Genomic DNA, 25,301 nt, shown 5'->3' on the forward strand with positions numbered 1-25,301 from the left:
AATTCTCAAGCAATTGTTGTATGTTATTCTTTCTTAATATGAACCCCCTTTTTTTCCAAAATGAAATTACTTACTTCCAAGCTGCCTCGTTTTATTGGATTCAGTACTAGCAGCTTCTTGAGTAGATTTTCACAGTCTGTAGACATATAGAACGGAATGCGGTACTTCCCCCTCAGTACTCGCTCCCTCAGTTCCTGTAAAATARGATTTTGAAAAGGTGTGCTCCTGATGACACAGAAGATTTAAAGCCAGCAAAGACAAGCTTTCACACTGTAACTGTACCTTTAGATTCTGACCATCAAATGGCAGTGATCCGCTCACTAGTGTATACAAAATCACCCCAAGGCTCCACACATCCACTTCAGGGCCATCGTATTTCTTTCCTTGGAAAAGTTCAGGAGCGGCGTAAGGTGGGCTGCCACAAAACGTGTCCAGTTTATTACCAACCGTGAACTCATTACTAAACCCAAAGTCTGCAATTTTAATGTTCATATCTGAATCAAGTAGAAGGTTTTCTGCCTAAGAGAAAAATAAAAGAGGAAGAGGACAACCTTTGTATCACGCTAAGTATATTTACAGTACATGGAATCATTTATCAATAAATACAAATAGATTTTTTTCTAAAATGGTTCACTGTTTGCATCTTTCTTGCAGAAYAAAAGAAACTAATGCCCCCAAGTACATTATAAGGACTGAAAACCAACAATTTTTACTCATGAAAATATAACTGTTAAAAGCAGTTAAACAAACTTAAAAGTCAGCTAGTGAATCAACTAGGAACATTTTATTTTCTGGAAGAAATAACTTRGTTCAGCCTTAGAGTGAAGTACCTAGACATCTCAGAATTGCAGTTTCAGCTTTTGACAGGTTTCATGCCAATTTCTGATGCCAAAGAGAGTAAATCTAATTCTAGAAATCATCTACCATTTTAGTAGAGTAAATGTTAGAAGGAATTAAAGACTTTAGAAGATACCTTCTGCTTACAAGATGAAACACTTCAAGCTACATGCTGTATCTTAGCATTCTGCACCAAAAAATCCTCTCCCTTTTATAATTAGCTTTTGCTTCAGCAACAGCAACACCAACACCAAGGCATTAACACTTAAACACTTTACATTGTGTGTGAAAAAATACCTGTGCAGCAATCACGTGAATGCAATATGTCACATATACATAGATGCAAGTGTACAGAACACCTGGAGAGTCAGTCAACAGTATCTTATGTTTAGTATCCCACATAGGTAATATTAAAAGGATGAAGTTACACAAATATTAATAAATTATTGGGGGAAAAAGTGCAGCTCTCAAAATGCAAGGATGTTGTGCAAGGAGTGCAGCAGAACTGGGCAATATTCATTTATCTAACTGGATCTCAGCTCCAAATCTGCATATCAGCAACATAGGACAGCATCAAGCAGYGCAAGAATCCTACTTTTTCAACAGGAGGACAGATATTAACCAGAGTAGAGGGTTCACCTTACTGCCAAACAACAGTTCTATAGCAAACAAATATCTCTCATCCGATGCTGTGCTAAGAGTTGAGCCCAGAAAATATGAAAATATCTTAATTCACAATCAGAGCAGCAGCAATCTAATTGTCAGCTGATTGAATTAAAAGGGTWAACATGAGTTTGTCAGGGTTCGTTTGTTTGGATTTATTTTTAATAATTTCACTTATAGTCAATGAACAGGAGCCAATTGACTAGCAGTATACCAAGACAATAGCTGCACAACAGAATTTAGCCTTTATTAGGAGTAAAATAAAGCCCATTTTTTACAAMCTCTATCCTGGAAAATATTTTATTTTTCCAATTCACGATCTGTCATACCAGCTGGTTCCAGCTGATGTGCCTGCAGACAGACTCACAGAGCTCTTTTCCAGATCTGACAGCCTTCTATGCTACGACACAAAGACTTCATTTTCCTTGTGGTGAAAACAGCACTGTCAGTGCAGCTGGTCTGTGATTACAATAGTCCTCCTAGTTCAACAGTACTTCGCTACCCAAGTGCCTCATGCTTTCAGGTTCCTTACTTCAAACAAAAACATCAAAAGGCCTTTTTAATATGCCAAACAGAAAGTCTATGCTCTTGTTGAATACATGTTCAGAGCAAAAAGTAGGAACTGAAATGGTAAGTTTTGTGGGTCACAGGATGAGCAAAGCTGGAATTGGTTGGAGCCTTTCTACACAAGCTGTTTATAAAGTTAAAAGGAGACAGTTTAAGAACCACCCATAGGCCCTGCAATCCCTCCTCTTCTACCAGAATAGCCTGGACAAACTTGCACATTTTCTTACGCATCTCCCCAGTTTAGGCTGAAACAGCTTGTAAATGACAGAGTTTACCCTGTTATTAAAGCCAAAACATCTTATCAAAAATATCCAAAGTGGTGCTAGACATCATCTGCCTTGTGCTGCAGTACCAATTGCTCAACGTGCTGATACCACAGAGAATCAACAGAAGCAGGTAAGAATGCACACACCACGTTCAAGTTCCCTTTTCCTTCTCTACAGCTCTATGAGAAGAGTTTTAAAGAAGACAGAGATATCATATCACTTAGAAAGTAGAGATGAAGCAAGAACACCTCCTCAATGCCATACATTTAGCCTTTTTTCCCTTTGGAAAATGTATTTTTCCTTAGCTAGGCTGACTGGCTCTCAATCACGCCTTACTCTGAACTTTTCAAGTGAGTCTAGCACAACTCCAGCCAAGAGAAGATGGARAGAAAAAAATCAAATTAAAAARTCATTTTGGAGCCTGCCTGCTGTCTGGCAAATAAAAAGGAGATCAGCAGCAGACTCCTTGTGGCAGGTAGTTCCTGTGTGAATGCTGCAGAGCTGTTTTGCATGGGCTGGAGAGCACAGCCTGTGAGCTGTGCATGTGCTATAGAACTAAGAAGCTGAAGAGAGGTGGAGGCTCTAATGAGGTCTGGGAGAATGAGCAAGATTCAGGATGCTGAGTAACTGCAGGGGTTAATGCAGCAAAATTCAGTCACATAGCTGGACTGAAGCAGCCAGAGCTAGATAAGCAGGAGGAGGTGGCTGGCTCCCTACTCYCAGCCAAGTGCAGGACCAAGGGAACCAGTGAAAGCAGCTTGTCCTGGCAGATCAAGAGGTCCCCAGGTGCAGCATTCTGCAAAGCTCAACAGAAGTGGCTGCAGTAAGCTCCAGGGAGCTTGASAAAACATTCACAGGCTCCAAACCATCACACAAAATGTGGAGGAATTTTTTAAAATTGAGATTTCAGTAACATCCAGCCTTTTCCTTCCTTGCATTCTAACTTCAGAGTGCTGAGCAGGCACCTCCACATCAGAAGACAATGGTCCCAGAGCAGAGACGACTCAACAGAAAAGGATGTATTTATTATCCATCCTCATGTATACATGCAGGAGCTGGCAGATTGACAGGTAACAGGGAACAGATTTGTAAGAACAAGGTTGCAAGAACGCTGCAGTGCCTTATAAGATAAGACAAAACATACTGCTGAAAAAAAACGCTTAGAAATCATTCTACTTCAGCTTTTTGTAAGTATTTAGATACATTAGTAARAAAGAACCTACACCAGTGTTTTCTTTGTAAGTGTACAAAGACATCAAAGCAACAGCACGAGACAGCTTTCAAGTGGGTGAGGATCTTGTCCAAGTCCCATGATACCTAAACTTGGCATRAAGACAAGTTCAGGGTGAAGGCCTAGGTTGTACCTGCATCTGCTGAACTCTTAATATGGTCTGGTGGTTTACACAGATAGATTACTAAAAAGATTAAAAAAAAWAAGAATTCAACTAATTTCTGTTTACCCTTGATTTCTTTTTCCTGCCCAAATCAAACACAATAGAGTAGAAATTCAAACGGATTAAAAATCTAGCATATTTCTTATAAATCATTAAGGAAAGAGTATTTTATAGATSCTTAAAATATACTTTAACTGAAAATATTTTAATTAAGTGCTGCTGACTGCTGTAAATTGATCTTTTGCAGCTTCACTGTGTAGATATCAGTATGACAGCAGGTATAATTCTTTGGAGAGCATGTCTTTTTCTTAAAGCCAAAACTGGAATGAAAGTAACACATTCTATTCTTGTCTCTCCCCTGTTCCAAGAAGCAAGCTCCAATATTTTTTTTGAGCTTCAAAAATACAGAATAAAATAAAAGTGATAGTTTCCTCATTCACATGTTTGAAGCATTCACAGGCAGTGGCAAGGACTAACATATAGAAAGAAATGAAGTCTATATGATAGGCAGAAAAAGCAAAATAAGTAATGACCTACCTTAAGATCACGATGAACTATGCATTTTTGATGACAGTACTGCACAGCAGATACAATCTGAAACAMCAAGATGATCAGTGAAATATTTTATTTCAACTTCAGCATAAGTTTTTGCATATAATTTAGCAATTTTGTTTCCTGATATGACTCACTAGAACGTAAGAAATGAATAAAGCAATTATCTTAGAAAATATTCATCCATGTTTCTTTTATTAAACTTAAATACTAAAACTAGAAAGTCCCTASAAGCAGCTCATTTTCCTACTAAAAAGAAGTTTAAGACATACACCTCAAGGTAATAGGAGAAACATTTTTTAAATGTAAATCACCCAATAGCAATACTATTAAAAAGTAACCCACTCTTCAATCCAGTAGCCAGATACATCATCTCAGATTTTATCTTCTAAAATATCAACTGCAGATCTTTGCAGTTCATCCCTAGCAGAACAATTCATTCAACATTTTCATGCCTTTCACATATACAACAAAAACCAAGTCTGAAACTGCAAGTTAAGAGCAGTTTCTTTAAATGTTAATTACATAACTTAATTCTGAAAAATACAAAACTTCATATATTTATAAACAATACATCCAAAACAGTCACTAAAACCAGGGTAAGAAAAGGATTAAGATGAGAAAATTTGTAATAAKAATATAAAAGCTTATTACAGAATAGCCTTCATACAAAACAGTGTGACATGACACAAAGTCATATCAACATCTCTAGATAGAACACCTGTAAAATTCTAAAATATTCAGAAAACTATTTAAACCTCAARTGAGTCACAATAAAATAAGTGACTCTTGGGAACACTGACTAAAAGAAAATGTAAAACAAYCTTACTATTTTTAGACAGTATGTAGGAAGCTGGTATTTTTCTCTTCTGGGATTTTTTCCCACTGCAGCTTTAATAAACATTATCAAAACAATATTTTTTTTAATAAAAGAAGTTTGCTCACACTCATGTCTATCTGAAAACACCATAAATAGAAACAAGGAAGTATAAATGGCAATTTCATACCTGCCTGAATTTTGAACGAGCTTCTTTCTCTTTCATTCTTCCATGTGCAACTAGGTAGTCAAACACTTCGCCTGATCATGACAAGGACAGAACATGAGTATTATTTTTTTTACTACCACGCACAATCAAAACATACTTGAAAACAACACACTACCCATGTTCTTGAAGGGAAAGGGAAAGGAAATAGAAGCAGCCAATAAAAATTGCTGACTTTTTGCTTCGGCTTTCATTCAAATAAATAATAACTAAGAAGTAAAAATGGAACCCTTCATACTAAGGCTTCTCCAATTWTTAAAATAAATTGACTTCACCACTGTGAAACAAACAAAACTGATCACCCAATATATTCATATTCTGTGTAGGATGCATTGGTAATTGGGCAACTTATGTATCAGATTTGTTTTATGTGTCTCTAGTGKCTTCACTTAACATTATTTATATTATTTCTGTTTATTCCTTTTTGTTCTGTTTCTAATAAAGCTGCTCAAATGCCTTTTGGATCCGCAACTTTGCAGTGTCTGACAGCAGCAGCCTTCCCTAGCTGGTCATTGGCACTGTGCTGGATTCTCTTCCCACATTCAAACATTTCCCATTCAGATGCTAAGCAGCTTCTCCAGCAAGCACTCACTATCACTCTCACTATGAGCCTGCTGGTTCCCCTTCCTGTGTTACTTATTCCCATCCCCGGATCTGCCTCTCCAAGTGCTTTGGCACACATTTGCAAGATAAAATGAGGCACCAGTGCTCGCCTAAATATAGCAGATAAATACTAAGCGAGTCCAGAGTTTTTGCCAGAATCAGAGCCAGATTATCTCCTGATACTGCAGCAGGAACCTCAGAATGGGAACTACCCTCAAGCACAAACCTAAGAGGYTACTTAACAGAATCAAGAAATCCTGCCCTGAGAGGTCTGCTGGGACTGCTCTGAAGGCCAGATTGGAATAACCCATTAAATCCTTAAAGCGTTTCTAGGCATGTAACTGGCATTTCAGTTTATCCTTAGTGCACATTTCAGAATCCACTTACCCCCACTGGCATATTCCATTACCAAATACAACGTCTTTTCAGTCTCAATAACTTCAAATAATTTTACTGCAAGAAAAATGAATGAGAGATTGCAGCCAGCACTAAAGGCACAGCACAAACAAACAATTATACTCACAGAATGAGTATAATTTATAGCCAATGATAACACTCAGTCATACAGAAACTTTATATCCTTCAGGTTAGCATTCTTTTGCRGGGGAAAAAGACCAAAATTAATTTCTAAATCACAGTTGACAATAAAGCATATTAATTCACAATTTTCTCAGAAATTTATGCACACTGTAAAAACGAGTTCATGCTGAAATTAGTGTTTAATTTGACACAGACTTCTTTAAGATCATACAAACCTCCCCTGTTTTGCTAGTAAACTGCTCACAGTCAGAAATCTGAGATTCTGACCAACTAAAAACCAAGTGGATACCAGAAATGTCAAATCTGACTTCCCTCAGATGGTAACATAACCACTCATTTAAAACAAACACACCCCCACCACCACCCCCAAGAAAACAAAAACCAGCAGAAGCTATGAATGCTGAAAAAGCAACAGACAATTTAAGGGATGAGAAGGGAGTGCCTAGCATGTAATAACTTGTACACCTCATCCATACCTTGTATGCAACAAGCCCTCTGGCCGATTCAGGACCATTAACTGTCTCTGGAACAAGACTGTCCAGCCCTCCTCAGCCAGAAGAATTGTCATCACAAAGTAGGGCCCTGAAGCTGTGGGGTAGGTGAAAGAACTAAAGCAGAAAGGGAAAATTACATACTTGGTAATCTAATTCTCTGGAAATATCAGWCAGCAGGAGTCTTTCTTAGATGAACTAATGGAGTTTTGCTACTCTCACCTATGAAACTCATGCTTTTGGGTCTCAAGAATAATTTCAGTAGAAGAGGGGAGTTGGGGTACTTGACAGACTGGAGAGCTCACATTTCCTACTCTGTGTAAGGCTTTCCTGGACTGAGCAGTTTACCTCCTCAGAGCAAAACTCTTGATGCAAGCAGAGTCAATAAAGGAGGTGATACAATGAAGCATTTACTGGATGCTTACTGTCCTATTATCTCCAAAAAAGAGTTTAATAGCAGTACATTCAAATACAGCCAAACAGAGTAAAATGTAAACAGCATAATAGAAAAAAAGTCTGCAGAATTGCAGGGCTCCTACCAATATTGGGATGATTCAGTATCTTCATTATTCGTACTTCTCGAAACAACTGTCAAGGAAGCAGGACAATTTCCTTAGAACATGTTTATTAGGGAAAAATTACACGAGATACGCAATTTTAAATGTCAAAAATGAGACAGAAAAGGCCACAGAAAATAGCATGACTGTAAAATATAGATAAATATAGTGTAGTGAACTCCAGAAAACATAATCTACATCTTATGAATTAAATAAATATAACCACTACAAATAACTACATGCTAAAACCAGACTAATTTTCAAGCTTTACACAGACACACTAAGTTGCACAGCCCCTTGTGGAGTTTCACATAGACCAAACCTCACAGTTTATTCACACAAGTTTCCACTCTTTCTTTGCTCCAATTGCTTTGGTGACTGGCAAGCTCAGCCAACTAGCCTGAACACAKAAAAACTGCAGGTGCGACTACAAGGAACAGCACTAGAGGAAACTCACACACAGAGGTTCAACTGGAATCAGACACCAGGAATTCTGACATTCTCTAAGTCCTGCTGCTCCACAGAGGTGAAGTAGGCGAGTTTGCTTTTCTCGTAACTACCAAATTTTATACTGGATCACCAAGAGTAGCAATAGCCACTCTTYCCCCCTCCCCCTACAAGTCCTGAAGTTTTATCATTGCTGCAAGTCTGCTCTATACTCCTGAATCACATAATTATAAACAACTGGGCAAACTTAAAGCCCTAAGTATATATACTTCAGATAAGGGTGGATTTTTTTTTTTTTTAAAGCAGAAAAAATAGGTTACTGCTCATAAATTTCTACCATTCATGGCCTTAATAATTAGAAGTACATCAAAACTAACCTAAGGGCTTTAAGGAAAGAAGGCAAATGAAAGAAATCAGAAATGACTGGAGTTTGGTACTGTATACTTGAGGCTGACAACACAGATAAGCTTGCACTGTTTTACTTCAAGTGAACAGCATATCCTTACTGTGCTGCACACTCTTTGATCCTTTATAGGGCTGAAGRAGGATGCTGAAATAAATGAAGAAATGCTCACTCTTCAGTGTAATGCTCGATATTTTGGAAACACCTTAGCTCTACAGTCCTTCTTAGAGAAACTTGATGCTGTTTTGCTTGTTTGATGTGTCAGAGACATCTCACCCTCCATTTTCAACATCAGTCTCCCCTGATCAGATACAACTTTATTAAGAGGGTACAATGATGCAAGCCAAAGACCAAACAGCTCCTCAAAGAGGAGAACTTCAATGTGTATTTTACGAGTTTCTAAAATTCTGCATTTATTCTACAGTTAAGACAGAGCAATATCTTATTGAAACTCAGCTTTTGATAAAGTACTACTACTACAACTCAAGTCATAATATTATAGTTCTGTACTTGCATTAAGGATTTCAAGCTAGCTACTACGCACTTGCCTTATAAATGCCATTAAAACAATTTCAGAAGGATGCAAAGACTATAAAAGCATTTCTCTGAGCAAATATGAACACATGCAGTTTGGTTATATCTAAAGCATAAAAGGGGTATGTAACATTATGCACCAGAATTAACTTCAGCAAATATCTTTTCCTCATAAAGTCAGTCATTGCTAAGAAAAAACATCAGATCAGGACATTCTCTGCGAATTTGYTGCTTTTCTATGTATTTGGATTTGTTGCACAAGAATAAATGTCTCAGCTAAATCAATATAAACTAATCAGAAGCTAACAAATCTAAACCAATAGAAGACACAGCCTCAGAAGAGCTTCTAAGAAGGTATGTGGAAAATCAGTTCCTCCCAAAAGACTGGAAAGATATTTCATAACTTAATACTATCAATGCTGGTATAAAAGGTACAGCAATGAACAGATACCTTCACAAGCAGGATTAAAATACAAGGCTTCTATAGAAAATGATTTAAACCCTCACAATTTTATACTTAATGTAAATTGAAAGGAATTGGAAAAAAAACGAGATATGCATTATTCTATTCAATATTTTCACAAGGTTTAGAAGTTTACTAATTGGTTTAAGGTTTTAATTGGTTTGAGATTCAAATGGATTTTACAATGATATGAAATTTTGTTTCACAAGTATACTGAATAAAAGCATTAACAGTATTTGAGGACATCATTTTACATTGTAACTCTGCATTCCATAAAGCACTACTTTGAGAGAAACATCTCCCACGATTTCCCCATGAAGAAGCATGCTGGTCATTAACATTGGCAATGTCAATAACCAGGTATATAAAATATAGACACCTCTAAACAAGAGCCACTACACCCCTTAGTAAAACTCTGGATACACTTCTTCCTTTGCATATAGAAGTATTTAGGCAAAAAGACCACAGTTATTTCCTATAAAGCCAAGTTTTAAATTTAGAAAAATCAGGACAGAACAATGTTATTGGTTCTCCTTTCATGACAAGGCAACCTGCTGCAGGATTATGATCAATTGATCAATTTTACTGACAAAAGATAGTATTTTCAGAATTCAGACACATCTGTATTTTCCTGAGCAGCAGTGTCCTGCTCTCTCCAAAGGTGTAAGTGCTCCCTGATTTCTCTCCTCCCACTCCACTACATATTTACAGGACCACTCTTCATTCTTAACAAGTGCCACCATTCAAAAGCAGCTCTTGAACAAGCATCTCCTTGTTTCAAAGGTGCTGTAGCCTCAAAAGCTTCACTTGTAGAAAGGGACAGCCAGTACCATACTCAATTCATAAAATTTGCAGTTAGTGAAAAGCCACAAAACTTGAAAAATTGTTTCCTGTGTTTCCAGCTTAATTTTTCAAGGCACAAACTGCAGAAAGCAAACATCTTCTGCCATACCWTTAACAACATGTCTACTTGAGGTCAGATTGACACCTATGTTTAGGATTTACTATTTTAAGTCACTACAATCAAACTGAAAGTCTTCAGTCAACCAAGGCTTTTGAAAGGTGTGCTTGAAAGCTGCTCTAGTTTCTAAGCTGTTACTGACAAGGGATGTGGCAAAAGCAGCACAGCTTTTGATAGGTAATATACTGAAATTGTTCTAAATCTTCTACTACTACTTTACTTCAGTTCTGCTTTTTTAACAGAAGAAGGAACTTAAGTTAGAAGCTCCAAATATTTTTAAAGAATAAAAAGCTTGCAGACCCTTAGAAGGGACATATAAAAATACCATTTCCCAATTAAACTTATAAATAAAAAAAAAACCCCACCTTGTGCTCCACTAGCAGTTTGCAGAAGAGCAACAGAATCCTATTTCAGAAACATCCCTGGTGAAGCCAGTACAAGACAACACTTTCAATGCAGCAGATATGCAGAAAAWAGACCAGCTGTTTTGATATAAATTAGTGTTATGACAAAGCCCAAATACTTACATTTGGGAACAAATTACAATAGTGACAGTGGAAAAAGCTAAGTCAGTACAATATGTTACTATCAAGACAGCAAGTCAACAATAAAGCCAGCTCTGTTCTAAACAGATGCTTGCTGAATACAGTGGTAACCACAGACTGAACAAACTGAAAACAAAATAAAAACACAGGACCCTTAACCCAACATTGTTTTTTTTACTTGGAGAGGAGCGAGAAATGTAACATAAGCTAAGACTCCCACATTGCATGGACAAGAAAAGAAATTTTAAATTAAATTTTAAAATTTAAAAATTTTAAGATCAGCTTACTTAAACCATCAAATGTTAGGTCATGCCACAAGTTAAAGTAACTCTGTCTGAAGCATTTTGTCCATACTACAGGGTATGAAAACCATTGGTGAGCAGCTAAGAAGAAATGAAACACTCTTCRCTTTTATACTCGTGACTGACTACAGATCCAGCTTGTGTAACACTTCCAGCAACTGAAGTATGTGCTCAAATATTTCTGTTTACAAAACAGAATGCTGCATGTGAAGCTATGATGACTCATTTCACTTAATTAGGTCAGTAGCAAGTACTGTAGCAAACTGACTTGCACTTGCTATGCTTCATACTATGGTGAATGGAAAGGGAATGGTTTTGTGAATGACCCTATACCCCCAAGATAACAAGAAGTTTGTCTTGCTAGATTAATAATAATCAGTAGTGATTGAAGGTCTATTAAGTTTTGCTGAACTGCATACAATTTATCAGCTTTGAATTCTAGAAACTGTCCTCTCAACCAAGAGAATTTAGACGGGTTCAAATTGAGGAGTTTTATTTTTGTGCCAGTAACAAACTCCAGTGTCCTTTATAAACAAAYCTTCATTAGGAGAGTGTTTGTTCCTATTAACACAATACTACTATCACTGCTTCCCASTCCCAACATTGCCTCTCGAAGAAAAAACCCAACTACTTAGCAGCCCTTTGTACAGTACAGGTCTGATGACAAAACTGTATTGCAGTGATAGTAAATAGTACATGAAGAATCACAAACAAAATGTAATAGTTCAGTGCAGAAAGAAAAATAGGGGGGACTGATTTCACAGAAGAGAACAAGAATTTTTATTATTTTACTTACAATACACAAATGACCCATTAAACTACCAACAGAAATTATCTTAAGTATGCTAATGAACCACCCTCTCACCCTTATTTGCTTTGTATTTACAGTTGCTTCAGTGTCTGCACAAAAATTGTGCTAAAGTTTACTTAAGAGCTTTCACACAATCAATATTCATTCACTCAGTCACAGCTGAAGACATATAAAGCTTCAAAAACAAAGATTATTTTTTCTGACAATCATAATCAATATTTCACAAGTGAAAAAATCATACCAACAAATTACCCCATTTTTCAGTGTGAGCAGAAGATGCACGGGATAAATATATTTAGAAGTTACTGAAGAATGAAACTCTGGTTAAATCACTAAATTTAAACATCTATCCTTAGTTCTATTATCAGCTGCTTCTAACTGCACCTAACACTGTTTCTCTTGTTGCCAGCCTCCCWCTCAAAAAAACGAACAGCAGCAATGTCCTATTGCAGGAGTATTTTATGTACTATTTGTGCAGTGTGACAGCATCTTTTGTAGGCTATGAAAGCCTTATTTATATTTGGAATGTTTTATGGAATTATCATCAAGTATTTTGGTATGAAATACAGCTTAACATTAAAATTATTGTCCCAAAATGGAGCTTTTCTTGCTTAGCTCTCCAGAAAGCTTTAACCTATTTTAGCTTCTCATTGCTCAATAATGAGACAAATTCACCCAGCTCTGCAAGTGTGAGCACCAAGCCAGGTAAGAAATGAGCTACGTGAACAGCACAGGATTTCCACAATATGCTCTGTCACACACTGCCTCTGTGGGTCCCTCTTCTCGAGCTCAAATATTAGCAGAGATTTGTTTAATATAGGATATAGGACTCAGCAGCAGCAAAGTTTCTGTACAGACTGCACAGCAGATTAAATTAATTAAAAAAATATCCAGAAGAACCCATACTCACAAGTACTACAAAGGAGACATTAAAGCAAATAAATCAAAGTATAAAAGAAATAAAAAGAAAAAAGAAATTAAAGCAAAGCTGTTTAAAATTCCCCATAACCAAAGCTGCACAATAAAGTAAATTGTAACAGCAGCCAGAGATAAAAGAACAGCCCTGGCCTCTTTCTCTCATTTCTACAGCTACAGACAGCAGCAGTGTAGTATTTGTAAACAAAAAATAYCCCAAATTTTTATAATGGGCATTCTCCAGAAGGACAACATAACATTTCTGTGCTTCAGCCAAAACAAAACATACGCAGAGTTAAATAGTAAAAATGCAAACCAAACAAAAATCCCCAGGGTTTTGATAAAACACTTATCACARTGATTATGAAGCACTACCGAATTACTATCTACAGGCATAAACAAGACTGTTCTGATTATATTCACCCATTTTGTCAATTCTATACACAAAAAGTAATTGCCACAGGTCCCTTGAGTTCAGCAACTATTTTCTTAAAGTTGAAAGAGTATAAAGATAAATGTAGAAAAACCCATTAAAGCATTAAAAGTTGATAATCTAAGTCCACAAAAAACCAATTACTACATTAAAGAGAAAAACCAASAAAAATACCATCCTTTACAGCATTACATCTTGGTTTAGCATGCAGACAAACTGTGCACCTAATGGGAAAGAAATGCTACTGTTGGCAAAGAGGAAAGCTAGAGGAGGAAGGAAGAGTAAAACAACAATGCTCAGATAGGAACCACATGGAACCACTGCCCTCAGACAAATGCATGTGCACGTTATAGCAAGGAGATCACCCTCTTCCCAAGGTCACACACAAAAATGTTTAGCAAGATAAGGGGATCAAATATTTTTGTCAAGTAAATAAAGGATCACAGTTCAACTGTTTACARAATTTCACATGTTATAGTCTATTCTTACCTTTTGCAGACTAGTAGGATTTAGCTGGGTTTTATCTATTATTTTCACAGCAACCTTGGGAAAAAACAAACCATTAATTACTAAACTCAAAAAAAGGTTTGAACAAAAACATATTGCACGTCTGTGAGCAAGGGCATAGATATACTTCTAAAACATGCATCTGTGTCAACGTCTRTAATTTCACCATGCAAAATTCTCCAACCTACTGGGATTTACCAGCAGGAGTTTGGAATTTTGCCACCTAGGAATCRGTTTTATACTTCTGTGTAAGAGAACAATGTTATCTTGTCCAGGCCCTCCAAATACAAGATTTATCCCCTAACAGATCACCACCATCAATGAAATTTGCATATCAATATATTTCTTTTCAGTTTTAGAAATTCTTGGGGATGAACAGACCCCTTCCCAGCCTCAACACACACTTTGATGTACAACAAACATTTTGATCCCTTCACCAAGAAGGTACATCTAAAAAAAAGGGGGTGGTTAGGTGAAAATTCAGGCATGTCAACTCTGTCAGATAACTTCTGCATCCTGAAACAGCCTCCAGAAGGAATATTGACTATAAAGATAGCCAAAGAGAGCATAAACCAGACTCTCAGCCTTTTTTTTTTTTCAGTGCTTACCTCTCTTCCAGTAAGCACATGCCTTGCCAGTTTCACTTTGGCAAAATTTCCTTTTCCTATTGTTTTCAGTAAGCGATAATTTCCAATGTGAGGATGCTCTTCATTTGTAGATGTGATGGAGTTCCTACACCGGGGGATGTTTTGTCTGCTACTTGACTTGATAGGCTGGATGTGKGGTTCAGTGTATCCATCCACAGAGGTATGCTGCAAGGCAGATAGAATAGTTAGGAGTTTAGCTATTTGGATTTTAGACAATTGCAGCAAAACAGACTACAAGTATAAAAGAATGTAAAGGGGAGTAATTTATTTACTTTTCCAACACAAGTGATAACTCTGGATGGCAGCCTAAGGAGAAAATTATGCCTTTGGGCAGAGTTCCAATACATGTCTCCTGAAAAAGACTCGGCAATAAGATTTTACCAGCTCCAAATACAAAACTAGAGACACCTTGGCAGCAATTAACAAACTATTACAGACTTTTAAAAACACAAAGTATAGCACTATATTGCAGATAAATTTGCCTAATCATAATCAAAGTTAGTCTTTTAAAAACACACAGTACAAAATATACTTGTACCTCGGTATATTTGGAAACAAGGTTTCATTCTATTTTTTTCTAAACTTTCTTCAATCAAATGACATTACCAAAAATTTTTTCAAGTAAGCCTTGTTCCCCAAAATGTATGCATCTTTTTTAGGTTGTTATTCAAGTAGCAAACAATCTGCATCTTCAYTTAAAAATAACTATTCTTTAAAACTCCATGAGATCGCATAAAATATTTTAAATYTCAAAAAGTCTGAAGAACTAAAAGGAAGTTATTTTTAAGGCATGCCAACACATCATCCCACATTAAATGTTAGTCACTGAAATCTGCAGTGCTTCTGTACTCTTCCAAGTAYATAAGGGGCAAGTTACAGATGGGGCTTGGAATTGTTCCAAAGAGAAACCAAWGTAATGAGAAATGTCAAAGGGGTGCTAAGTGTTTCAGTATTTCAAATACTTTCTAAGAGTGGCAGATGGGTACAAATGTTTAACAGGTAAAATTTAGCTTCAAATCTTTAAGTTACAGACTTTGAAGGCTGGCAAATACTGGAGGCAGAAACAGTGTCTTCCCAGAGCAGTTTTTGGATTTTGTAGCAGAAAGGCATGCTTACTCCCAGCTGARCATAAAACACCAACAAAACTCAAGAGACACCTGAATCTTTTCCCATTACTGATTGCCTCAATTAAAAAGTGAGTATCTTTGTACAGAGCACTACCGAGCCTGTTCCTAGAACCTTGACCTTAAGCTGAAAGCAGTCTGAGGATAGCTGGAGGTTTTACTGTTTCTTCCAATACCCAAATTAACACTGCTCTATGTGATCTCATCTGTCATTCCTCATGGAATTATTTTCACATACAAACCAGAATTTAAAGCAGTACTTCCAACTTCAGTGAGCAATTGTTAGAGACTGAAGTCARTCCCCTCCTGTAAACATTCAGGCTTACAGACAGTCCCACTGAACCAGGCAAGATTATTTCAGGACATAAGCAGCAGTGGAATTGGGAAAAGTAGCAAACAGCTGCAACACAACCAGAAAAAACAAGGAGTATACTACAACCAGAATGTTCTTCCCAAATGAAGCACAACCCAGCTTACATCACCACCAGCATTATTAATTATTCACTATGGCCAGGAGAAYGGCTCTAAATATAATGCTGTTTGTCTTTTCATTGCACAAGTCCTTCTGCAAAATACTACTGTACTCCCACTGCTAAACTGTTTTTCGAATGACTAGAGAACTAAGCAAGCCAGGCATGTTTAGATTCTGTTTATCAGACAAACTTATTCAGCTGTGAAATAACATGCTAGTAATAGTATTTATTCTTTAGAAGCACATCATTAAAATATTTTCTGTGGACTTTGAAAGAGAAGATCAGACAGGCAGCTCCAGGTAGAAAGGCTTTGAAACATTCCTTCAGCATCGGACACTGGTCCCACGTGATATACCACAGCCCAAAGAAAAGTCTCCCCTAAAAATACACCCTGAAAAATCAATGCTAACAATGCTAACAAGCATTTTAGCTGTACCTGGAACCCCACCCGGGGCTACAGCACTGTGCTATACAAACAAGATTTAAAAGTCTTTGAGCCTCTTTACTCAGTGAATTAGATCTTCACTACTGGAAACACAGTGCYTACCAGAAGCATTGACAATCCTAATATCAATTGCCAATTTCATATGCTTCACAGGATTAGCCTACTCCCAGCAGATACCTGAAGGGATCTCTTAGATAAACAGTTGGATAGACAAGCTTTACCAATGCCATGGGCAAAGAGGAAGATACCTTCATAGAACAGATCATTTTAATGCAGATTTAACAGAGAAAGCATTATTTAATCAAAATGACAGTGTRACAGTACCAAAGCTGAGGAAGGAAAAAAGTAACAAGGTTCGTGGTCATGATCTTTGTGGATTTTGGTCTTTTTGTGACAGAARAACTGAGCCACTCTGGTTGGTTCGTAATTATTCCTTCTCAAACAGATTATCTTCACAGTCAACCAACCATTCTCTCCAGCTATGCCCAAGGATGGCATGCATAAAGAAGGTCAAGTTTCCTAGTTTGTGTGCCACACATAAATAAATATATACAATTTCTGAATTTCAACAGCACTGAATGAAATTCAAATTACTCTKGCAATAGGTCTCTTTTCTGCACATGAACAGCTTGCTATGGTCAATAAGAAAAATTTAAAGTAGAAACGTATCAACTTCTAGAAATCAACCTTCAWTGAAATTGAAACAGAAGAATAAGAAGTTGGAAGAAAAAAAATCAAGGTCAAATAACAGTATCTCAGAGGTTATTTCCAAACAACACTAAAGCTGAATTTCACCAAAATATGCAACATCCACACTGTCTAGAAGGCCAGGCTACATAGTTTTCAGATCCTTCTGGTCCATTACAATACCTTCATTCATTATGCATCAGCTACTATGKGGCTATTTAAAATGTCATTTCAGTAAAACAATCTCCAAATTCTGAGAAATTTTTCAGGGTGCTGGAAACATGAGGGTTGCAAAAACCAACACTCAAAGTTCACTGCCATCTAAAAACAATTCCAGCTAACAATCTGCATTTCCCACACAATATTTTAATTAAGAATTCTGTTATTTCACTAGATACTGTTATTATTCTGTTATTTCACTGATAATACATCTTAAGAGATATATGTATATATATACACACACACACACACACACATATATATATATATATACATAATGTAGTGCAAACACTACCTTACTAGTACATCATAAACAAGACTCAATATATTCAGTTTTGTCAGTGTTAAAGTATCTGGACATAAACATAAAATTAGATGTTTCTCAAAATAAAATGCAATTTTAAACAAAGAAGGTGCAGCAGTAACAAAGTTTAGAGCTGAAACAGTTTATTAGAACATTTAGGTATTTTGCACATTAGTCAACTATTTTAAAATATGAAAATAATACATATAGAAAACAAAATCTATGACCTTTTCAATAATCTGAAAGAAGTATTTCTAGCATTCAATTTTAAATTGCAACAGAGGAGCGGTAGATTAACACTGCTCCCAGCTAGGTCTGTTTCTGACATGTTCCACCACAGTTGTTCCAGAAAGCCAAGGGCAGTGAGACCACAACAGAGTTAACCTGACCCACTGTTTTCAAAGCTATCATTTTCTTTGTTTACCTAAGGTAACATTGCCAAAGCAAGATGACCCGATGGCCAGACACATCATCTTTAAGAAAGTGCAGAACTACTAACCTCACCAAGTAGGTACAACTTGAGGGTTTCATTGCTTTACATATTCAGCAYGCTCTAGCCACCTACTAGCCCCTGGAGTAGCATTCTCAGGAATTATACAATGTAACTAAACTTGCAACATCACCTATATTAACTGCTGGTACAGCTAGGTCTTAAAAATTCCCCCAAATCACTCTAGTCACAAATCCACACTGCCTTTCTCAATCAAACATTGAAGGTTTCTATAGTTCTTCATAGTCAGAGGATAATTTTCACACATCAATCTGCCTACAAACACAACTCACTTGAATAAACAAACCTCTTAGTCCTGAATGTTCCCCACCTTGAATTATGGCAAGGCAAATTCCTCGGTAGAGTCAGCCCATGGAAGTAAAGTCTGCAAATGCAGGGCTAGAAAAGGCAAACATTACACTTTTTTCTCTCAGTATTTTATAAGCTGTCCTGGATGTAAGTATCTTGCAGCCAATTTTTATATTCATAACTCCTACCATTTCCAAGCACGTGCCATAACAAGAGCATTTGTAACAGCTGTCATATTTTGCAAACATGCAAATATTTTTCAAAATAGATAGCCTAGACAGAGGAATCCTGAAGGGTTGAGAAGACAGTCTTATAAATAGCTCTGATCTGCAAYACCTTTGCTCTTAATGTATGCATAATGTAGTGGGAAGTACTACAGTACATCATAAACATGACTCTCGATATACTTGGTTTATGTCAATAAAAAATAAAGTTTAGAAATAAACACATAAAATTAGATGCTCCTTAAAACACAATGCAGGGAAAGGAAAAGGGGTAGAGATGTAAAATACTGTCCTGAATGTCCATTTGCTTTCATGTTGCTGTCTGCAACCAAMCCTTTAGGACCTAGGAGCTTCTAGCAAGGCACCTCAAGCCAKACTTTTGATGAAGAAACAATCAAACTAAATCGAAGAATCCAATTTTCTGAAAGCTCTCAGTAAACCTCAGGTAGAAACCATCAGAGATGTTCAGATGAGCTTGTTCTGCATCATGTATCAAGAGCACCCAGGTGGTACAAGGCGATGCATGGTGCAACTGCACCAGATTATAGTACCTGATCCCCCAGCTAGGGTTGGGAGGGGATTCCTTCCTCTTCCAGGTAGGCCTCACATCTGAACAAAACCACAGCTTACTCTTGCCATGTGTATCTATCACATCAAACCACAATTATTAAAGCACCTCTGGTCAAAATCAAACCCTAAAACATTAATAGAGCACTATCTAATTTTTCCTATCTCTCAGACATGTGAGGAAGTGCTTTAAAAAGACAAAGAATGGACACATTATTTCTTTCATAATTTCTTATCAGCAATTAAATGCATACTAGATTGGGAATGCATGATAGAAACTTTGTTATTAAAAAAAMMCCATCAAAACACAAAGCAATCAACCTTCCCCAATAAAAGGAGAGATAACAAGAGAGGATGAGCAGGACWAAGCTCAGAAAATACGAAGCAACAATGACACAGAGTGAGGAAAGAAGTGGATACAGTTTTTAAAACAGACACCAAGATGAGTGCATGGCAGACACAAAAAAGAATCAGACAAAACTGTGACAAAATTTAAACTGTACCCATCTCCTGGGCCTGCTCATACACACTTTCCAAAAGTACACAAAGAAAATAAACAAACACATGCACATGCATCCTTCTCTTTAGATCACWTACATAAGACATAGAAATGCCAAATATTTTACAACAGCTTAAATATATCAGCAGAAAGATACAACTATTTGAATAAAGCTGGTCTGAGTCAAGATACACAAATATTTCATTAACTTATGCTGCAACTCTGAAAAGCATTTTAAAAAAATATGTAAAAAACCTCCAAATTGTACAACATCAAGAAAAATACAAAAAAAAGCCAACTTCATTTTATTTTTGCACATCTTCTCTTTTCTTCCCAGTTGTCATATTCTKTATTTCACAAAAACAACCTCAATGCTAATAGCAAAACGTTTCTATTGCAAGGTGAAATACAATCCCMCAATGCCAACAGCCAAATAATGTCCCCTTTCTAAAAGCAGACATATACACAGGTGATAGGCAAACTTATGCTGAGCATTGGGTAAATCTTAATCTGTGCTTGTTACTATAGGTTCTAAGCCCCACGGAAGTTTTGGTGGGGTTTCTGTTTTGTTTGGGTTTTTGTTGTTGTCTTTTAAGTGCTCAACATATGTGAATTTATGTGWGACATACAGAAATAAGTATGCCAACTTTGAGACAGAATTGTTTTTCTAATCTCGAGYTACAGAGGATGCAATGTTTACAGCTCCATACTGAAAGCAATCTAGGAAAGAAAACATTCCATGATCACCCACTGCAGAGCCAGACACATCTAATAAAACTTTCAGAAATTCATACACAAGAATCTTTACAATAGTTCTAATTTTCATATGGTTACACCACCTGTATTAATCCTGTCCATGATATAGTATGCTCATTCCCATTTTTTCTCAAACACTGCAGTAACATCATATGAAGGAATGGAGTTATTTATCACATGGAATTACAGATCCTTTTTGTTTAATGGATTAAAAAAAAAAAAAAAAAAACCTTTAAAAATGTACTGGTCCACCCCCAAGATGACAGACAAAGCATTTCAGAAAAACAAGTACCTCCGTAGCATGAAATCAGGCCTTGTAATCTGAACTCAGCTAACACGTTTCTTCCTCTCCCTGGGCCTGAAGCCCTCAGCCTGGCCAGGCATGCAGGTGCAGCAGAACAGGACCTTCCTGCCTTTGTTCCATTTTACTCAGAATTGGCAGACTTATTTCAACCTGGCACTTTCCTTCCTGACTCATCCCAAACATACAAACAAGATTTTCCAGGGCTAATTCAGGACAGCCAGCCCATATCATCTCCATTAATTGCTAGGACAAAACTGAACCYTCCCTGTAGCCCCACAAAAACAGAGACAAGTCAGCTAAAAGCTACTGCAGTAAACCACAGGTGGAACCAACATGAGGGGAAAAAAAACCCAACATTTTTCCTAAAATCCTCTTGTTTACTCATTTTTGTCATTTGGTACAGTACTAGAAACTACCATCTGCCCTATCGAGCAAAAGAGTAAAACATTTCCTATCCTGTCAAAATGAAATGTCAAATGTCCCTCACCTATGAAACCTAACACAAATTTTTTTTTGAAGGAAAGCACTTATGGGAGGGGGAAAGAAGGAGCAAGTCTATTCCTGCAGCCTCCTGGACAGATTTAAACACAGCCCTTCACAGACAGAGTCCTTTCAACATTTCTTGTCAGCCATTGCTCTTTCCTCAGGAGGTGAACAGTTTAACCTCACCAGTCTTTTTTTACTTATTTCATGAGATCTTCAAACCTGCCAGTACAGAGCTCCCAGTGAGCATTGYCATCTTTCCCAGGACACCCTGCCAGCACATGGAGGTACAGGCAGCTACAGGGCACTACTGATTCTGAATGCCATAGCACCCACAGTTTGCTCAAAAATCCTCTGTGAAACAAAAATAAAACTAAATGCAAATGCTGGTTGGTAATTTAACCAACCAAACAAGAACAGGAACACACCCAGAAAGCGAAACTTCTGGCAAAGGAAGCTGGCAGGAGTTTTTATTGCACTTACAAATAATGCAGCCAGGTCATTTTTCAGTTGGCCTCATGAAAGGCAGAAGAGAGGACACATGAAACAACTTACAGTTCAGGATCATGTCAAGCACATGGARCTTGTCTAGCGTTTGCAGGGGCTCAAGAAATAAAAAATGCTTTCATATCAAACTTCAAAACTGAGGGGAAAGGGCTGTTTGTACAGTCTAGAGACTGCAATCCTGAAACCTGAGGCTTGCATCCAGTCGAGGAAAACAGCAGCAGGAGGCAAGGTTTACTCACAAAGGAGCAACCAGATTAGAGTGTGAAGCATGTCTGACACTCAGGATCAAACAACCACTCTTCAGGGCCAGCTGAGGTTTTCCTACAGAAGGAAAGTATACAGCAGCTAATTGGGACCAGGCTCTGAATCTCATTTTTCCTCTCAAAGTTTATGAAATGGRCATTTTCTCCTTACCACTGCATACCTAAAACAACTATGGATGAGTCCCCATGTGGCCTGATGTCTGCTGAAGCTRATCCAACACTGCTCACATGCCCACRYACACCTACAACCCCATTAATGCTGGAGCAGCAGGACAGACAGCACAGGCAGCCAAGCCAGAGAAACCCTGGAAACTCTGCTGCCAGGTCATTCCAGTTCTCTGAGCACAGGCACCCCCAGACAGCTCCCCAGCAGCAGCACAGGCCCAAGGACAAGGGGCAACACCCAGCATTAGGAAGACGGGGATCACACCAGCTCTATGTTAAGCTCYTGAGGAACTGCACTATCAGGACAGGAACAACATGGAAAAGAAAATTGATCACACCACTTTTCCTGATAATCCAAAGGCAAATTGACACCAGTAGTGAAACTTTAGCTAGGAGATACTTATTCCCATTCCACAACAAGGTAAAAACACAGAAGGACTCAGAAAAGAACCAAAACCAACACGACAACAAAAAACTGCCAAAACCACAAAAAAGCCCCAAACCAACAAAAACAATCCCACAAGTAAGTAAACAGACTTGCTTACTCGTGTTGTTTACCCTCACTTAGTGTGGGTGACAGAAGAGCACACAATGTGAGCTTAAGAAGCTCCCCTTTAGGAGGGACATGTACAAGCAAAGCACCCCTAACATATTTTGATACATAAAAGAGGAAGTTAAGCGCCTCCTTTAGCAAGCTGGACAGTATTTCTAAAGTCTTTATATCCCCTTTACTGGATTCATCCASTGGATCCAATGACAAATTCATCAAGACAGATCATCCTCTCATTTTCAAGACTATTTTACCTCAAGGTCTTTTTAACTTTCTGAAGTAAAGCCAGCTTCTAAAAAGTGATGAGATGACCAATTAAAATATCCAACCTGATAGAAGTACATACTAATTGATGCACACATGTCCTAGAAAAGAAACTGTCTAGGGCAGTACAGGACTCTGCAATGTTTGAGGATCACATCAAGCTCTGTTTCAAACGCCGTTACCCAATGTTCAGCATTATTTTCCAATATTCTCTTGACATGCTCCTTTCAGGGATCCTGGAAGTCTAATCTAAAGAGTACAGAGACTCATCCTAACAATTCTCCTCGTACAATACAGTACATACAAAATAAATGTAACTAGAATAAATGTAACAAGTCAAAATTAACTTGTTGCCTAACCCGAGGAGGGGAATAAAAAGCATGGATCTACAGCAGATTAACAAGGCCTATCTCAAGCCCTTCCACAGACCTGCAGTCTTCAAGGAGGAGGCAGGGAATCCTTTCTGACCTGAGGAGCACTTTCATGGCCTCTTGCACTAGGGCATACCAGTTTAGTTTCTCCACCTTCCAGGCTTGATAACGTGCTGCTCCACTGCTCTGCAGCAACAACTYCTGGTGTTATTAACAAGTCTTGCCTCAGAAGGCTGTAGTGCAGAGGGCCTACTGGACCTCATCTGTCAGGGATATATCATGCTCATACTTAAGCCAGAATATCATCAGACCTAGCACATACATTTTTTCATAGGCATAAGGTTCATTCTTAAGCATACGGTTAACTTTGAGTAAGGCATATTTTTGCACAGGAAAACCAAAACATCTTCCAAAGAGGARGAAGCACTTTAGATGGCACAGGACATTTCTACCAACAAGTCTGCACTCAAACAGCATTCAAGTTTTGTCTCCTCAGAACAGGCTAGCAGAGCATGACCTGATGGTGGGAGCTGCAAATAAAKTTATAAGGACACCACTAAACTTAAGTTTATGCTTTCAGAAGACCAAACTATGCTTTACWCACAGAGCAAGATAATGACGATGTATCCAAGTCAACTGGCCGGGACATGRTGACCTCAAACAGCAAAATGAAGAGAGTCTTCTGCTGAGGGCTCTCTTACCTTGTTTTTCACATAAGTGTGAACCAACAGATCAAATGAAATATTCTCAGTTGAGCTGTAGTAATTATTTACCTTTATCTGGATAATACTATACCACATTTCAACTTAGCAAATATATTCCGAGCCTTGCACAGATTTATGCTWAACTTTAAGCTGTACAAACAGTGTCTGGCCCTTGGACCAGCTCCTATCTTATGATCAAAGAGTACATTTCTCACTGAGCTCAGACTACAATATCCACAGAGCCCCTTGTTCCTAAACTCATGCTACCACCCTATTTTAACCTTTGGGCTTCAATAATTCATGATCACAAACTACTGTAACATAGCACTCCAGAAATACATGCAACTAGGAAGCTCAATTGATAAATGAAAAAAAAGCAWACAGCATCAATATTCCTCACAGATTTTGCAAAATATGTAATATAGCTAGAAAAAAACCCAAGTATTTCTTTAGCTGTTTTAAACTGGAAGATACAGTGACACAGTAGATAATGAATACTGACAACCACTAATAACAATACACATATACAGTAGATTTATGTCAATGTGTTGAATTCAAACCATGGACASAAATCACACGTGAGTGTAACTAAGATGTAAAAACCAAGGAGAAGAAAAAGAACGAACAAAACAGATTTAATAGTCCATGTAACATAAAGCAGCTAAGGAAGGAAAAGAAAAAAATAACCACAGGATGMAAAGAAAATAATAAAACCAGCAGATACTGCATTTATCCAGACCATTAAAATAACAAGTTAGGAAAACGTGGAAGAAATAATGTACACATATGTAGGTAAAGCTTAATAAGACAAGTCAGATAATCTGTGATTAGAGGTTTGAACAAATCTAGTATGTATTCAAAATGAATACAGACATTGAAATAAGCAGATAATCCAACAGTAAGAAAAAAGATGTATGACCTTCTCTGGAGTCCTTGACAATCTGTGGGTGAGGAATCCCAGATCCCTAGCTATGGGCTTTACACAACAGTCCAGCCTGCAGGCTGTAAAAAACTGGGAACTTCAGATTGCTTTATTTGAGATAGTGAGATACATAAAATAACCAGTTGCAGCAATAGCAGCCTCCAGCCCACCACTAGCTGGGGCAACTCAC

At 37.5% G+C, this 25,301-nt stretch overlaps 1 protein-coding gene across 6 annotated transcripts in view; it reads right to left on the minus strand.

The window, feature by feature from the left end:
* Positions 1–25,301, minus strand: part of MARK1 (microtubule affinity regulating kinase 1) — a 57,482-nt gene that overhangs the window by 19,947 nt on the left and 12,234 nt on the right. For 4 of the 6 annotated variants that reach the window (XM_057376946.1, XM_057376947.1, XM_057376945.1 and 1 more), the window contains exons 2-9: positions 14,443–14,646; positions 13,817–13,870; positions 7,496–7,544; positions 6,313–6,378; positions 5,287–5,357; positions 4,265–4,321; positions 283–519; positions 75–194 (exon numbers count right to left, since the gene is read on the minus strand). In XM_057376946.1, coding sequence (XP_057232929.1) covers positions 75–194; positions 283–519; positions 4,265–4,321; positions 5,287–5,357; positions 6,313–6,378; positions 7,496–7,544; positions 13,817–13,870; positions 14,443–14,646 — 858 coding nt within the window. Of the gene's footprint in view, positions 1–74; positions 195–282; positions 520–4,264; positions 4,322–5,286; positions 5,358–6,312; positions 6,379–6,941; positions 7,074–7,495; positions 7,545–13,816; positions 13,871–14,442; positions 14,647–25,301 lie in introns of those variants that run through there. The other 2 variants (XM_057376948.1, XM_057376949.1) reach the window with 2 other exon arrangements.

The sequence above is a fragment of the Malurus melanocephalus genome, unplaced genomic scaffold (assembly GCF_030028575.1).
Source record: "Malurus melanocephalus ecotype Western Australia unplaced genomic scaffold, MMel_1.1 scaffold_296, whole genome shotgun sequence".
Taxonomy (NCBI): Eukaryota; Metazoa; Chordata; class Aves; order Passeriformes; family Maluridae; genus Malurus; species Malurus melanocephalus.